General features: G+C 45.1%; 1 protein-coding gene and 1 pseudogene across 1 annotated transcript; both read left to right on the plus strand.

Annotated features, from left to right (window-relative positions):
• Positions 1–8,049: 8,049 nt before the first annotated feature.
• On the plus strand, positions 8,050–8,169 carry LOC136642741 (5S ribosomal RNA; annotated as a pseudogene).
• Positions 8,170–11,206: 3,037 nt separating this feature from the next.
• Positions 11,207–16,627, plus strand: LOC136641448 (ADP-ribosylation factor-like protein 3). Its single transcript, XM_066617243.1, has 6 exons — positions 11,207–11,224; positions 11,763–11,906; positions 14,902–15,018; positions 15,833–15,883; positions 16,271–16,456; positions 16,580–16,627. Exons 1-6 carry the CDS (start codon positions 11,207–11,209, stop codon positions 16,625–16,627), a joined length of 564 nt encoding a protein of 187 aa, XP_066473340.1.
• Positions 16,628–18,230: the final 1,603 nt, after the last annotated feature.

An 18,230-nucleotide genomic window follows, 5' to 3' on the forward strand; every position in this document is an offset into this window, starting at 1 on the left:
TATTCATTTTTGCTGTTCTCCCACATCTCTTGTCAGCTACCATCGCCACACTTTGCACGTCCTATTATCCAAATAAGTCTATCATCTGCCCTTCCTCCTCACCTTCCTCTACTCATGCAGGCAACCTTCCTTTTATATCTTTCCTTATCTGTAGCCAATCCCGCTACCATATCCAGTCCACAGCAACTCTAACCCATCCAATGTTTCTGTTTCATTTAGCAGGGAGACTTTCCACATGAGTGAAACCCAACCAGAGCACCAAGGTCCCTTCGCACAGCAGGTGGAGAAAGGCTGCAAGGAGAAATCACAGCCTCGGCAAGGTTCCCCTCAAAAATGCGGAAAGGTCTTCAGTGGGCATCACAGTAGCTACACCCGGTTCCAGCACAGAATCAGAGAGACAAAAGAAGAAAGCACAGGCTTCACCAGGTAACTGCCAATGTGTGCTCCTCGGGGGTATGTGCTATGGTAGCAGAGGGCCTATGGTATAAGTAAGCCTGAAGAGATGGGCAGGGCAATTCTATGCTGAGATTATGCCACCAACCTAGCTACACCAGCTTCACTGTCACCTGTATCCTAAACTAGTCCAGGCCAAAGAGGGAAGAGCAAAGAAGAATTTTACAAGATCCCAGAAAGGTGCAATCATGTCAACCACTCCCCCACCACCTCCAGCATATGCCAATTGTGGGCAGCATGTCAACAACACCCCATAAATCAGCAGGGCATGAAAATCAGTACACTGCAACAGGGAGGTGATATCATCACCTGCACACACGCTACTTGACATTGCAGGAGCTACTGTGGAACATGGGGGGGGGGAGAGCAGAGAGTAGGTAGGAATCCTAGCACTCAGTGTGAGTCCATTTATGCTGTTCATACAAACACACACTGTCAGAAATATCTTTTTGACTGCAGCAGACCAAAGAAAGAAAAATAACTCCCTTGGAAGAAAAAAGACACATAGGCTAAAACACACAAGTCTTCCCAAGCATGATGCCATGTTCTAATGGGGGGGGGGGAACCAAAGGGAACCCCAATTGCAATCAAGTAAGAATAGTGGTAGCTTATTATTCAGCTTGGTCTTCTCAATCTGGTGCATAGATGGGCTCTTGGTGTCCATTTTTCCCTCGTGCCTTCCACATGAATCCTTAAAAGGACTATAATTATAGCACAGTACAGGCATGATATGCATTTGAACTAGGGTTTAGTAGTCAGGTGGCTTTCCCAAGAAGAACAGCATAGAATCCAGCATTGATAGCCTCCAAACTGGCCAGAACAGAGCAGGTCTTATTCAGGAGTGAGTTGAAAAGTGTAGGCGTTGGTGGCTGTGGGGTGTGTGTGTGTGCATGAGACTGGCTGCTGCCTTATAACAAAGCCTTGGGCCTTTGGCAGGGCCCTTTTTGCTGAGGAGCTGGATGTTCTGGTGATGTCAGCAACTAATGGGAACATTTATCTTTGGGAGTTTGAGAGCTTCATCCCAAGCACTGAATCGCCTTCTGAGGTGAGAGCAAACCCCAACCTCTTTCCTATGGCTGATAGTAGGAAACAGAAGTGATCCACCTGTACATCATCTGTTATTACCCTCTAGAAAGGAAAAGTAAATTCCTAAATTAGAGCCAGGATGGTGTAGTGGTTTGGGAGTTAGACCTGGAAGATGCAGGTTCAAATCCCCGCTCAGCCATGGAGCTTCCTGGGTGACCTTGGGACAAACACTGTCTCTCAGACTCAACTGGCTCATAAGGTTGTTGTGAGGACAAAAGGGGGGAAGGCACTATGTACACCACCCTGAGCTCCATAGAGGAAGGGTGGTATACAAATGTGAAAAATAGATCAAACACCCACATAATATTCAAATGAAGCACCAAAGAAAGTAGTAGCTGACTCTGACCCCTAATGTGCTAATGGAGCAGCAGAGTAGATGGTCATACCGGAGCAGCCTGGTCATTCTCCGCTCTATTGCCAGTATTCTGCTGGCATTCTTTTCAGTGGGTGGACTGGGAGGAAAATCTGTGGCTTCCTATGTGTCTGTGGGTATACAGTAGTATTCTATCCCAGTTACCCAGGGCTGGGCTCTGCCTCCTTTGTCTAAGGCACACCTGCACTGCAAATGTGTACTGCCTTGAAACTAGTATCCCTGTCATGACTGCTGTCAAAGATCCTAAGTACTGTTATTTTTGTGGTGGTGCTGAAAATTCTCAGCTAGAGCCCTGGCCTCTTCATTGAATTGCAGGTTCCCAGAGCAACTTGGTTGGTAAAGACCAAAACATTAAGTAGGTCTAGAACAGTAGTTCTCAAACTTTTAGCACTGGGACCCACTTTTTAGAATGACAATCTGTCCGGGAACCACCAGAAGTGATGTCATTGCCAGAAGTGACATCATCAAGCAAATTAAAATAAATAATTATAAATAATTAAATTAAAGTGAAACAAATAAATAAGGGCAAGCCAGCCCTGTTCCACCAAGTGAATTTTCTCTGTAGCCTGTGTGCAGTAACACTCTCCCCCCCAGACACACACACAAATCAGTAAGATTTTCAGCACTACCCAGTGCCCAGTTCAATTTAAGTTCTTATATTTAAACCATATCACTATCAGGACCCACCTGGCTTTACAAGTCTAAAAAAGAAAAGAAAAATTCACCTTACCAGCTCAAGCCTGTATTTCGTTCTTTTGGGGGGGGGGGCTGCCTTCTGAAGCATTTGTTGAGCACCACTTCCGTCAGATCAGGACCATTCCGGTGGTCTTGCATTCCTCTTTGCCTGCCCTGACCTAATCATGGGCCAAGGCATGTTTTCTTAATCACGAGTTAATGAAAATGTGTAGCTTAGATTCACTTTCCACAAAGCTCAATACATTCATCAGCTTGGGGGGGGAGGGACTTCCTTCTTGGGTAATTTTGGGGAGCTACGTTCATCAGATCAGGACCATTCTAGTAGGTTGGATTCCTCTCCACCTGCCCTTTCCAATGGATTAAGGCAAGTTTGCCTACTTGTGAGTAAATGTACAATATGGCTCACTTTCCATAGGGCTCCATGCACTTGCCTTCTCAGCAATCAGCGAAAGCTTTGTGACCCACCAACAATCAGGTTGTGACCCACCAAGTGGGTTGCAACCCACAGTTTGAGAAACCCTGGTCTAGAAGGTTGCTCTGCATTTGTAGCATTAACATGAGTGCCTAATGGCACTCTGGGTAAGTACTTAGTGGCTTCTTGCTGGAGAAGGCTCCCTTCACCATTGTTATCCCTCTCCACCTCACTATAGCAATTCCTGCCTATATTCGGTGAAGACTCCAGAACACTCACATTGACCTGTGCTGATGGTGAGAAAGCCCAGGACCCTTCAAGCAAGTGTGTAGCAGGTGAAGAAAGTGTTTTGCAGTAGGGACAAGCAGGCTGCTGTAGCCCAAACTATTAGGTAGAAGTTACTTCAGGTTCTTCCTAGGAGAGTCTCCCAAGTGTTCAGAGAGATTCTCTCCTCTCCCCTCATCCTGCTACTGCCATTCATGTCAACATTTCCTTAAATAGGTTTCACCTGCCTAACTGTGCTTTGTGGTCACATCGGCATGGTAACAGCACTTGCCTTGGCAGGCAGTGACCCAGGCATCTATGCCCCCTACCTGGTAAGTGATCAAGATAATAGAGTTGGAAGAGATTATAAGGGGCAGCCCTGCTTCTTTTTTGTGGGCAGAAAGGACTTGGTGAGAGGCAGCCATGGGCTTCAGCACAGTTGTCAATCTGACTGGGGTTGTGAGTGAATGGGAGTGCCAGAAAGAGGGTGCTGATGAGAATTTTTGCAAAAGAAAGCCTTACCCACTGTTTCTTTATTGTAGCTCAGTGGGGGCTGGGATGGAAGGCTTTGTCTTTGGAACCTGCAGAACAACTCCCTGCAAAATGCCTTTTCTAGTCTGCCTGGGAACAATGGGCCCATCCTGGATATTGCCTACTCCTCAAAAAGGTGGGTGAGTTGGTCTGTCTGCAAGTGTCTTGAATTGAGAAGTGGGGCAGCAATGAGATACTCCAAAACTGCAGTTTAAATTTTTGGGGAGTCCTATTGGGAGGAGGAATTGTAATGCTGATAGAATTAGCAGTGGTAGGGCAACACGGGCACAAGAAAGACACACTCTCACTTGCAGAAATTCTGTGGGTCTGGGGTCTAGGATTGATGATTTGATTTTGCCATTCCCTCATCCACAGTCCAAGTCCTCCTGGTCCTCTCAGGAGGGAATTTGCTTTCTCTTCTAGCACCGGCAGAGTTTTTGTCTGTGCTTTCAACCCTCACTGTGCTGACCTGGTGCTTCTGGCTGAGCTTCATGGGCACAAAGCTGCTGTCATCGCCTTGGTCTGGCACCCACTAGAAGACAAGTGGGTCAGTGGTGCTGAAGATGGCTCGATTCGGCTCTGGGTAAGTACCAAATGAAATGGTGGCTTGACCTTGTTTCATTAGTTGAGTATTAATTGGCAGGGAGGTAGAAAAATCATATAGCTGTTAAAAAGCTGGGATGAATTCCTTGCCAATATATGTCTGAGATACGGTCAACAGGCCTGTCTCAAAGCTGTTAAGAAGCCAGTGGCCAGAACAGGCTTTTTATGAAGTACCTTTGCAAAGTGTGGTATACTTCTCAGACTGAGCTATGTGTTGGGCACAGAGTCTTCCTTGGTAGTGGCATAGATGATACAAGCTATGTATATGGTACATACAGAGTGAAGAAGGGGGATGCTGCGTGCTGGACCTGAAAACCCCAAGCAGGATTACTTGCCTCTGCATTGACCAGACCAATGGCTGCATTGTTGCAGGAGTCCATGACACTATCAGGTTGCCATGAGATGATGCAGGTGTGGCTGGGGGGGGGGGTAATGGAGTGGGAGGAATGAAAGGATATTCATGGCTCTGCCTTTTTCTTTGCAGGGTTTATGACCCCAAATCTGGAGTACAGGTACAAAGTTACACAGGACATCAAGACTCCATCAGGGCTCTCATCCATGTCCCAGAAATGGAGCAGGTACAAGGAAATGGAACTGCCCCACTGAGGAAAACAACAGGGGATGTGGGGCTGGGAGTTTTCCTTTTCTTAACTCCAAGTTATGAACCTAGCATAAGATAATTCGTATGCCCCGATTTATATCAGAGACATGTGCTTCACTGCACTGTGCACCCTGTCTGTATCTATCAGCACCCTGCTCAGAGGGTCAGGTATGGGCTGATCTGATGTTGCTTTTCAGTGAGGTCATGTCCACTTGACTGAGCAGAGTGGCACAAGCATACTACTCTTTTTCTATAGTATTTTGCTATGCCTTCCATAATCACAGACTGAATCAGTTTGCTTATTTTCTGTGTCAACTTGACTTTGCCAAAGCAGCCAGTAGGAAGCTGGACCCTGCTATGGGAAGAACCAGTCTGTTCTCATTCTAGTCCTGTATCTAAACTACTGAATCTGGCTCAAGATATTTTGCAGTCCTTGGTGGGGCAAGCAAAGGCATTGCCTGTACTCTGAGAATGTGCCCCAGAAGCTTCTGTAGATTCTGGGGTGCCCTCTTAAGGGAAACTGATCATGATGACAGAAAAGGATGACAGAAAAGGGCAGTGTTTGAAAGCGTGCTCCAGAGTCATGAAGGCATTAAGGAGGATTCTGGGGCACACTCTCAATTTGTCCTAGAGTCAGCCATGCTAGATGTAGTGCAAGAGCCAGGACACACATGCTCTTTTTAGCATAGCAGGAGTTCCTTCAATCATGTAGCCCTAACTGTCTGCCCAGATGCTAGTCAACCTTTCGACCAGGCTGAGTTTTGACATGTCTGTGTGACCTAAAGAGTGCTTGTGAGGCACATTCTCATGGTTCTACTGCAGAAGTTTAGTAAAAAACCTGTGGTTTCTGGAAAAGTCCTTCCCACAATGCAATATGGTCTGGGATAATCTGGCTATGATCTGAACTGGGCTTGTATTGATAGTATGGCCTGTGCTGGCACCACATATTTCCTTTTTCCATGCAGGTGACTTACACAGGCTGGAGACCAGTCAGTGTCTGAACTGTGCTGCATTATTGAACCAGTGTGTTGCATGAACATCTCCAGTCCCTGTTGAAAGTCCCATGCAGGGTGCAGATGATTGGGGGGGGGGGGGCTGTAGCTTCATGGCAGAGTATCTGCTTTGCATGCAGAAAGTCTTGGTTCATCTAACACTAGCACCAGAGGAACACGCATTCTGCTGGCAGCCATAAAGGCTTTGCAGCAGGATAAGCAGCTGGCGTGCTGGCAGGAAGGCCAGAGCCTTCCTGCACATGCCAGTGATGTTATGACACCCAACAGAGGTAAGCCCAGCACAGGATGTGGAATAGGGTGGGGGGGAGAGTGGGAAGATATGGGGCAAGGGATGAGTGCATCAGGCTTGGGAGGGAAATGGGTTTGGCGATGCCCATTGAATTCAAACCCTCTCCTTGGGCCTGATCTGCCTGCAAGGGTCAAAGCGGACTTGTGCCAGTGATATCGCTGGCTTAGGTCTGAGTTGACCCATAGTGGCTGCTGGGGCTTACCCCAGGGCAAGGGGACAAATACTCCCTTACCCCAAGGAGACTTCCAGCAGTCAAAACTCGCCCTTGGGATGCAGAAGCTGTGCTGGCACCACTGCATCTCTGCACAGGGGTTTGGTAGGATTGGGCTGTGAGTCCCTGAAATCTCCGGGTAGGAATGGGAAAAGTTCCTTGTCTTTTGGAGGATCTGCCCTGGGGGAATCTCTGCCTTTCAGAGTAGACAGTTCTATGCTAGATGGACCAATGATCCTTCCTATGTTCATAGGCAGCTTGCTCCTAACCTACTGCTTCTCTGCTTCCCTCAAGTATGTGTCTGTCTCGTTGGATGGCACAGCATGCACATGGAAGGCCTTTCGCCAGGGGAAATAGCTCAAAGCCCAGATCAGGCGGGGACCTTGTTTTCAGGCTGCATTTTACCAGAATCTGGACTGTGGCGTCTCGGCCATCATTTGAATGAAGAGTGTGTTTTCACCCTTTGTGGCTGCCAGAAGAGAATGAAAATATGTGAGCAGTGTCTGAAAAATGCTCAGAAACTAGAAGACAGCTGGGTGGGGCTTCCTGTGGTCAAGGGTGAGGCTTCTGTTTTACGATGCTTCCTGTTCCTCTCTAGGGCCTCCTAGTCCCCATAGAGGCCTATGCTCTCCTTTGTTCTTTTTCTCTACCATCACAGTCTGTCCAAAAAATAAAATTGTATGCCATGTGAAACCACCATTTGCCATGAGAGTAAATTATGCAAATTTATGCCTATGGATATTCTGTTTAATTAACAATATGCTTTGTTTTGTCCTGTCCTTAGCCCATGGCCATGTCCTGCGGCACTAAATTAGAATTAGGTTCTTCCTCCAGACAGCATGCCCCGAGTTGTTGCAATTTCTATTGAAAATGATTATAGAAATGTCACAGGCACCTACTGAATATTGTGGGTGATGGAAATGAAGTGACATAACTGCCCTACCATTTCTATTTACCAGTAAGCTGCTTTCTGACTTTTTACAAGTTTTATTTTGTAAGTTGTCACTCAGTGTGTTGTACATCAGGAAAGGTTTGGCTCAGGCAAGTCAAGGATCTTTACCCATGACCGGTATCAAAAAATAGTAGGAAGCCTAAAGATACCCACCTGGAAGCTGTGTTATGGTGCAAGGTGGGACAGGAAAAAGACCAGCACACACATACCAGTACATATGCATACTCCCAACTTTACTCTCTCCTCACAAAAACCTGTAGCTCAAGTTGCCACAGGTTGTTTGAGGGGTGGGTGTTACATGGTCAATGTTTTATTTCTGTTTATTTCTTTTAATTCAAGTCATGGTTCAGGAGACATGCATCCTCCCCATGTTTCCCCCCTGTTCAATCTGCCCTTTCTTCTAAAGAGTACCTCTCTCTCCTCCTCTACTTTCTCCTCCTTTTAACCTTTTCTCAGGTCTCCATTGCCATGTGAAAATTAGCTGTAGAATTCCTCCTGTATAGGTTGTGTGTGAGAGCTAATTCAATTAGACCCAATTTAAATTCTCTTTTTGGTTTTCAACCATGTTAGCAGCAACTGTTACCCTGCACATGCCCGATCTCATCTGATCTCGGAAGCTAAGCAGGGTCAGGCCTGGTTAGTATTTGGATGGGAGACTGCCTGGGAATACTGGGTGCTATAGGCTTATACCATAGTCTTTCGAGACTGAAGCTTGCCAACCATAGCTTAGTAGGAAGTTGGGAACTGGATTAAAAGGTTACAGAATTTAATAAGCTGAAATTGAATCTTGACAAAACAGAGGTCCTCCTGGTCCAGAAATCCATGATGCAGGTGCTAGACCAGCGATTTTCAACCAGTGTGCCATGATTGGTCTGCAGATGTGCCATGGGAGTTTGGGGGGATGTTTGTTTTTTAGTAGGGCCATTGGGGGATATTGGCCCCCACCAGTAGCACGGTGTGGCTTGTCAATTGTCAAAAAGCTGATGGTGTGCTTGACAATTTTAGCACCTTGGCATTTGATGAGAAAGGTTGAAAATTGCTATTCTAGTCTGCTGACCTGTTCTGAATGGGGTGGCTTGCCGGATGGCAACTGTGGCTAGGGATGATTTTGCCTAGCTTTGGCTGGTGCACCAGCTGCAGCATTACCTGAGTCAGTTGGACCTGGCCATGGTGGTCCATGCCTTGGTGGTATCTTGCTTAGATTACTATAATGCGCTCTAAGTGGGTTGCCCTTGACGATGATTCACAAACTACAACTAGTGCAGAATGCAGCAGCTTGTGTGGTTGCTAAGGCTCCCAGTGCTCCACCTGGCCTGGGACCAGGGTTCCTCAGAAGCTGCCTGATCCTGTAACTTCTAGTCCATCCCCAAAGGTCATCTGAAGGGATACTGCTTCCGGTTCCATCATTATTAGAAGTCAGAGGGGGGGTGGTGAGAAGCACTCTTTTCCATGGCAGTGGGGGTTTCATGGCAGTGAAGCTGTGGGGGCTGAAGACATGTTTATTTCAGGTAGCATGAGTGGGTGAGTTGTTCATATTCTTGCTGACAGTGGTTTTATGATTTTTATGGTTTTCATGCTGCTTTGGCTATCTTATTTCGGAGACTTGCCTTCAGTAACTTACATTATGAATTTACATTCTGCTTTATAGTGATTTATGGGGTGTATCCTGATGCATTAAAATTTTATTAATTACTTGTGTTTTATTATTATGTATTATATATATTGTGCCTTATGATGACTGTGTTTTATTGAATACAAAATTGTTAGCTGCCTTGAACTCTGGAAAGGCAGGATATAAATATTTTAAATAAATTAAATTCTTGTGCACCTTCACTCTTACCTCCGTTTTCCCTTTCACAGCCAAATTATACAGTTGTGCTGCTGGGTCCCTTCACACAATTGTTTTCCCCATTGGATCTCTCTTCCAGGAGCCTCTGTGAAGATACCAGAAAGGGGACTCAGGCTGCAATCCTAACCACACTTTCCTGAGAGTAAGCCCCATTGAACAAAATAGGACTTACTTCTGAGTAGAGCTGGTTAGGCTTGTGCCCTTAGTAGATGCTATTGCTGTAACTTGCCAATGCAGTTTGGAAGTTCTGGAGTCCAGTGATCAAGTAGCAGCCACAATCCTCTGGGTCCCTTTCAAGATACCTCCATATAGACAGCTAATAGAGTCCCAGTGGGTGCTCTTTAACAGGGGGAAAGTGGGGAGCATTAAACCATATATTCTGATCACCAGATCTGAAACATTTTGCTGCTCATTTTCTCAAAGGGAAATAACAAATTGTTAACAAGATAGCTCAGATGTCACCCAAAGGATCACTTTATATCCGTAGCAGAACAGTTTGGATAGCTAGCTAAATTTTGATTTTAAAAATCCTGGCCACAAAATATGGAAGAACTAGACACTTCATACTGAAACCTTGCAAAGAGCACAGGTAATGTAAAATTAGAGGATGCCACCTTGATAACTATACTCAAAGTTGCAAGTCCTCACTTAAAGTTGTTGATAGGTTCTTGGAAACTGCAACTTTAAGCAAAACAACTTGTAATGGAAACCGGTTTTACCATAGGCTAATTGATATACATAAACAAAAATTAAGTTCCTACAGCTTATTTCCATTCACAATAACATCACCAAAATTCTAAAGACCCAAAACACTTCCAATATTAAATACTGAAATAAGGCTGGGGAAAACTCATGCAGACATGGGGAGAACATGCAAACTCCACACAGACCAGGAATTTACTTTTTTCCTTAACTTCATAACAAAATGACTTGAAACAAAACAATATTAAGTGTGAACTTTCTGTGATTTGGAAGTCATTAAAGAGAATTGAAAACGTAGCTTGGCTTGCATACAACATTATTTTGTAGAATCACATGCCGCTTTGTCCTTTGAGGCTGAACGGTATAGGTGTGTTTTATGACTAGTGTGTGTATTGTGACTACTGATATGTATTATGAAACATGAAATGCACCCTCTCCTGTTAACCTACCTATAAAACTTTCTGCCTTGAGCTGAAACCTGTTCTGCAGCAGGAAAGGAAAAAAAAACTCAATGGCGTCGGACAACGGAGTGCAACTCTCTCACAGAAGCCAATTTTAGTTGCCAGTACTGGTGTAAGTAGGCAAAAAAATTCTTGTTTCGGGAGGGCTGTTGGTCACGGGGCAGGTCGTGGGAGAAGCTGGGGACACCTGAGCAACCGCCACCCATGGATGCTGATCTGGGGATGCATGGATAGGGAACAAAATGAAAGGCCTGTCACCCTTGCTTCCCTTGTTTCCTCTTGAGGCTGGTGCCTTCATCCCTTATTTGTGAGACCTGATCTGACCATTGAGTCACCTGGATGGAGACTTATTTCTTCCAGAGCTTGCCAGATGAAAGATTCTAACTCTGACTGATAGTGGTTACTCAAGTAGGGTCTTTATAACACCAAGGCATGAATACGATGGACAGAAACAGCATTTTTCCTCTGTAGCTTCAGCAGAGAGGGCCAGACTGGGTCAGACTAGGGTGACAGCTGGCTGGGGGGATTTACCTAAGGTATTACTGAACACTCAGTGGGTAAATGGAGAAACACAAGCTAATTCTAGAGTCATAATCCTCTTCCTTCTCCCTGCTGGAGCTAGGCTAGGCATCAGTCACGCAGTAGGATCCCAACCACCAGCACAGGCAACTTCCACCCTGGGCTCTGCAGAGGATGTCAAGAGCCTGACCATGGGCGAAGTGCAGAAGGTGAGTAAAAACCGACCCTACAGGAAGCAGCTTGAGATGGAGAAAGGGTCTGATTCATAAGGGGCTAGGTGTGGCAACAGTGCCACTGAAGCCAGCTGCCAATCTGCTCCCCTAATCTCTGGTTTCAGCAACAAGGCCTGCTTGTCTCTGAAAGGTAGCACTAAGTATTGGCAAAAGTAGCAGAGGGGAAGCCAGGGGTGGAGGCTAGTAGATTCATTCCTGGAGCAGAGGTTGAAATCACAATAAGTGTAGGCACAAATGGGGAGTTAACATTTGAGGCATTTCTTTAGAGCCCTAGAGTTGGATTTGGCTGGGGCCTGGCCTCAAGGTCAACCTAAACCTGATAAGGAGGGATCAAGTGTCAGCATGAGTAGTTCAAAAAGCCTCTGTGGTCCCTCTTCAGGAGGACCACATCCCTTCAGCAAACTTCAGCTGACTTGCAGAAGAGGCTACACTCAGCCCTGTCACTTTCTCCTGTTCTGTGCCACCAGGAAGAACCAGGGACCTCACAACCATTAAACTTTTCTCCCCACCATAGGGGCTTCTCTCAGTCATCCAAAAGCTAAAAGGCTCTGAAGAGCAGGAGTTGCGGATTGTCCTGCTGGGGCTGGACAATGCTGGCAAGACCACTTTGCTGAAGCGTCTGGCATCGGAAGAGGTCAGCACCATCACCCCCACGCAGGTAAGCACAGCACCAGCACAAATATCAGTAGCAGTAGGGTAGGGATGGGACATTCAACAAGGATGAATTTTAATACTCGTTACATAAAGTCTTAGCACTAGTTACATAAAGTCTTAATGAAGCCGACTCTCAAGCAAGATCCTTAAAAACTCCTTGCTGCACCTAACCTTTCATCCCTACCACGGAGAACTGGGATCCCATCTCCTGATAGGTCCACAGAAATTCCTCAGCCACAGGGCTGGCAATCCAGTGACTTTTAGTTGAGACAGGCCTGCAGAAGGAGGGGCGGGATTAAATGTACCTTTCAATTTATATGTTAGATTCAAATGTTGCCCAACATGACCACTGAGAGCTGGCATTGGGTGTGGGGCAAGATGCCTGATTGTCCCCCACCCCCCTTCCTAAATGCACTGGGGTAATGGAAGTGTACTGCATGTAGATTAAAACTGTAGTGGAAATGCAGCCCTGGATAGGCTGAGATTGAGGTATCTAAATTTATTTTGTAATAGTATAGTTTGTTCTGTCTTGGCTCAGCGCCCCTGGAATCCTGGGTCCCTGGAATTTAGCCCCCCTCTCCTCAGGCCTGTTGCCCAAATGTCTTATTGCCAAACTGCACATTATGCACAAATTCAGTGCATTTACATCAGGAAGGTTGTGGGGGGCAGTGGCATAGCTAGCAGGGGGTGGTCTGCCCTGGGTACCACCCTAGGGGGAGGTGGCACCACAAATGCCCCAACATTGCGGAGGTTCAGAATAACCCCATCATGCTATATACTGTTGGATGCGGAATTTCCAGCGGAATGCAGTACAAAAACCTGATTGAAATATCTCCATTCCAAAAGTTATGGCCAAAAAACCAGAAACCAAAAAAAATGCGTGGAACCCTATGGAAAATGAAACTGAGCCATATCGCGTGTTTACTCACGAGTAGGCGAACTTGCCATAGTTCATCGGAAAGGGCAGGCTGAGAAGAATCCAATGACAGCAGAATGGTTCCTATCCAATTAAAGCAGCCCCCAAAAAACACCCAAAAAGGAAGTCCCTAGATGCCTTTAAAAGGGGATTGGACAAGTTTCTGGAGGAAAAATCCATTTTGGGGTACAAGCCATGATGTGTATGCGCAACCTCCTGATTTTAGAAATGGGTTACGTCAGAATGCCAGATGCAAGGGAGGGCACCAGGATGAGGTCTCTTGTTATCTGGTGTGCTCCCTGGGGCATTTGGTGGGCCGCTGTGAGATACAGGAAGCTGGACTAGATGGGCCTATGGCCTGATCCAGTGGGGCTGTTCCTATGTTCCCTCCCTCCAAGCAGACAAATGTATTGAGCCCTATGGAAAGCAAAAGTAAGCCATATGTTTGTGTTTACTCATGAGTAAACAAATGTGCCTTGGCTCCTGGTCAAGTCAGGCAGAGGGGAATGCAAGGCTGGCTGCATGGTCCCAATCTGATGAAAGTGGAGTTCAACAAATGCTCCAGAAGGCAACACCTCCCAAAGAATAAAATAGGCTTCCGCTGGTAAGGTCCATTTTATTTGTTTTTAGACTTGTAAAGCCAGGTGGGTCCTAATAGTGCTATGCTTGAAATATAAAAATTTACACTGAACTGGGCACTGGGGAGGGCTGAAAATCTCACTGATATTTTTGTGGGGCAGGTGTTCTTGCAGGCAGGCTACAGAGAAAATTCACTTGGTGGGACAGGACTGGCTTCCCCTTATTTAATTATTTGTTTTTCTTTAATTTAATTATTTATAATTATTTTATTGTAGTTGATGATGTCACTTCCAGCCATGACATCACTTCCAGTGGGTCCTGGACAGACTGTCATTCTAAAAAAGTGGGTCCTAGTGTTAGAAGTTTGAGAACCACTGCCTTAACGCAAAACAGGTCAATTAGACATTCTTGGGGGGAGGGGGGTGACACCCTAGTGACCAAAATTCTGGAAATCGTGGCTTTTAGGAATAATACCATCATGTTATATACCATTTGATGCAGAATTTCATCCATTGCTTGTGGGGAAATATTCACTGCATTTATTTTCTGGCCATTATTATTATTATTCATTTCAAATCCTGAGCTGCTTAGAGGAAGGGTGTGTCATGAATAAGTCCATGTTAGGCCTAAGTTGGCATGAGAAGCCTGAACCAAACTAAGAAAGTGTAACTGAGAAGTTGCTAGCAGTTCCCAGCTGCAGGAATGTGGGTATGTTTCCTAGATGTTTATGCCTCTAGCATTTGCTGCCTTATTGTAGAGTGTGTAAACTTATGTACTGTAAGTTTTAACAATAATTAAAAGTAATGGAAAACCTTCATCTATAACCAAAGGCAGCTAAGAAGATGACAATATAGTAAAATGTTTATTTATTTAAGAGATTGCTATCCCACACTTTCCCCTCCCATTAGGGAGAAACTCAAGGCAGCTTTACAATAAAATGATAAAATGCATGAAAAACAAAATTAGAAATAGGAAGATCATCCATTGATGGTGAAACATATGCAGAGAGGACATCAACTGCACATCAGGAGAAGTGAGTTCCAGATTCTAAGGGCTACCATTAAGAGAGCCCTCACATGACTTGCCAAACTCCACAAGAAAACCTACAGAAAAGCTCTCAGAGGGTGGGCAGAATATATCCTTAGTCATTTGGGCCTGGCTGTAGGAGGTTCACCATTAAAGGTTTTTGGGACCTCAGACACATGAAATAGTGGGGGGGGGGGAAGGTCTCTGGAACTGTTGAACACACCCTGCCATATAGCATAATCTCTGCTGACTGGCAAAAATGTGGAAAGTTTCTTCTGGCAGTATCAACTAAATGTACTTTTTCATTTGTAATTGCTTCCACAAACATGGCCAGAACATGTAAGAGTGTGCGCTTCCCTATACGCTGTACATGGTTTCATCTCACCTCATAAAATACAGCCCATGCTTCAGTATACTATGATCACACCATGGTTGTTATGCCTTGCTTCTACCAATCTCTTCTGCTTTTCTTTTCCAGGGATTCAACATTAAGAGTGTCCAGTCTCATGGCTTCAAGCTCAATGTTTGGGATATAGGGGGACAGCGGGCCATCCGGGCCTACTGGAAGAAGTATCTGGGCAGCACAGACACGTTGGTGAGCATAGAACCCAGCCACAAAGTTTGGCAAAAAGAAAAAAAAAGAAGACTATGGAATCTTGGGGAACAGTAGGTCTGATCCTACTAGTGGGGTAATGCACCCTGTCCAGGAGGATAGATGTTTGGCACAGTGAGGGGCAGTCAGAGATCTAGAAGACTCACAGTGTATCTGCTTCCTGGCCTCAGCCCAGACAAGGAGAGACAGGGAAGGGGTTCTGTACTCCACCTTCATTTCCTCCCTTTTGTCTTAGTGGCTCACATTGAACTCCAGTAATCCAAACAGATATCTCAAGCCCTTCATCATGTGTCTGCCCACCATCACTGGGCATCAGCAACTGACTTTTTAAACCTGTCACTGCCATCTGCCTCCCTTGTCCTGCCAAAAGGTCCAGATGAAGCATTCACATCACCATAGCATCGCAGCTGTCAAGCAGTGCTGTGTGGTCCCAAAGAAAGGCTGAGTCTAAGCTTTGGATAGGTGACTCTAAGCCAGGTCTTATTGTAGTCAAAATCCTCCAATTAGGCTGCCTGCCACCTAGTGCTGGCAGTTAGGCGGTGTAAACTGGCCTGCTTCAGATTGCAGAAAATGGTCAGTTATTACATTATTTTAATTACTATATTTCTAAGCCCATGGTTGGAGCGCCACTTGGATTTTCTGTCTCAGGCAATGATTGTGCCAACTTTAGATAAAACCATATACAAATAGCTTTAGCTTTCAGTAATACTGGTTGCCTACTGAGAAGAGTTGGTAAAAGGAGCTAGAATTTAGGATAATGGTGGGAAGTAGATAGCTTTTTTTTTTCTTGTTGCAGATCTACGTTATTGACAGTGCTGATCAGAAACGCTTTGAGGAGACTGGGCAGGTAGGATTTACAGCTCCCCTTCTCCTGTCTCAGTACTTCCTCCTCCTGCAGAAACTCACAATCTGGATTGTACCACTGGGAACAGATGCTATGGGAAGTTATTGTCCATAATGACAGTCTAGAAGTGGACAATACATGTTCAGATTGCCTTAACCCCATGGCTCCCATCTTCTATAGTTTGGTGAATACAGAAGGCATGAATCACCGGAGCATTAGCACAGAACCTCACTAGTTCCAGAAGAGGGTAATGAGAGAAAGGTGTTTGATTTTGTTTTATTTGAAGCCCATAGCCATAGTCTGCAAAATAATCTCCTCCAGATAGGTCCTGAGACAACTTCTTCTGATGAGATCACTCCGAATCCAACATGTTTTCTCTATTTTTAACAGGAGTTGTCAGAACTAGTGGAGGAAGAGAATCTCATCGGTGTTCCTTTGCTGGTGTTTGCTAACAAGCAAGATCTAGCAACAGCATCCCCTGCAGCGGAGATTGCTGAAGGGTTGAACCTGCACACATATCGGGACCGGCCTTGGCAAATCCAAGCATGCTCAGCCCTATCTGGTGAAGGGGTTCAGGTGTGTGAAGTGTCAAAGAAGTAGATGGAGATTTCAGAACTAACAATGATAAATGGTGGTGTTCAAGGTAAAGTGAGGTCCCTGGAAGGGCTGTTGCTCACTGTCTTGTCTTTTTCTTTCTAGGATGGCATGAACTGGATTTGTAGCCAGATCTCAAGCCGGAAAAAATGACAGTGCTGAGCACAGGAATGAAGTCTCATCTCTGCTGAATCCCCAGGCCACAATCTCAGTGCCAGAGATATAAGAGAAGGTTCCATCAGGACTTGAGCCAAGATTCCACAGTGAGAAAGAAACTTTCCCTGTAATAATTCCCCAAGTTGTCCCAAATTCCTCCAAATGTTTGATCTGATTCAGCAAATAACCATCCCATTCTTCAAAGTGAACATACCCACTAGACGGAATATGCTACAGGGACATAAAAGCTGATCTTAGCCATATGAGTACTGGACACAGAGCGGAACGACTCTAGGATCATGGATTACCGTGGATGCATACAGATTGGAAAGCAAGGCTGAAATCTTGCAGGTCACCCAGGAGCTATGATTATGACTAAGTTTGTACAAGAAATGAAAATTCAATGCAAACATCAGACATTAAGCAGACTGGCAAACCACTACTGAGGTCTTTTTTAGGGCTACTGCTCCTTTCTTTTGTAGACTCTTTCTTGCTCCTTTCTGTTAAAGCAGTTAGTTGCTGCTTTTTGACTCCTGGCCAGGGCATTTCTGAATTGTCCTGTGATTGCTCAATACTTATTCCTGGGGTGGGGAGAGCTTTAAGTACTGGATTTTTTTCATTAAAATCAGTACAACTGTTCATTAATGATAATATTACTTAAATTAATATTTATTAATATTAATAAATTAATATTACCTGAGGGTCTGTAACTTGCACAAATGCAGCATACAGATCATACTTTCAAGCTGTGCACAAGTTTTAATCAATGCATGGAGGTCAAAGCCACGATCCCATTCTCTTCCTCCTATCCCACCAGCACATGCATTCATTTGTATTCGTGTTCAAAAGCGTGAGCATCTGCAAAGGATGACATTCGAATCTGAATGTGCAAAACTGAGATTGCAGTCATAAGCATACTTACTTGGGAGGAAGTCCCACTGAATGTAGTGAGACTTGCTACACATGTTTAGTCAGTAGTATCAGGCTGCAAATATGTCTGTTTGTTGACTTTGTGAATGTGGTTTGTGGAGCATGCAATGCGAAAAACAGACTTTTATAAATATAACTCTACTTGGAACAATGGGATATTATATTTTTCTGTTGCTATGAACAGTTGTGATCTAAAATTTGAATTATCTATTGCTGTTTTTCACCAGAGCATTAAGATTATCTTCCTGGGACATGTCGCTTCCTTGGCGCACACACACAGAAATGATGGGAGAACTGGTTACTGAATGGAAAAAGAGGCGGTTTTTTATCATATGTTTGGGGGGGGGGGTGCTACAATGAAGGTCAGACATGATCCACTGTGAGGAGTGTTTGCAGTAGGGGGAGATATGCTCATGTGAGAGAGAAAAGAAGACAGAATAGGGGAAGAGAGATTAGACATCTTTATACTATTCCCCTTCCTGGTCCCTGGGTAACTGCTACTCCAGCAGCTAACCAAGTATTTAGCTACTGGTGATTAACATGAGACTGGGAAATGGGGGAAGAATTACTATGCAGAGTTTAATCTCTGATAAACAAATCAGCTTGGTGTATAATATGAGATTTAGGTGGACATTTGGTGGGGTTGGTCTATCACAGCTGTATCCAATTG

This window comes from Tiliqua scincoides, chromosome 2 (assembly GCF_035046505.1).
Source record: "Tiliqua scincoides isolate rTilSci1 chromosome 2, rTilSci1.hap2, whole genome shotgun sequence".
NCBI classification, from domain to species: domain Eukaryota; kingdom Metazoa; phylum Chordata; class Lepidosauria; order Squamata; family Scincidae; genus Tiliqua; species Tiliqua scincoides.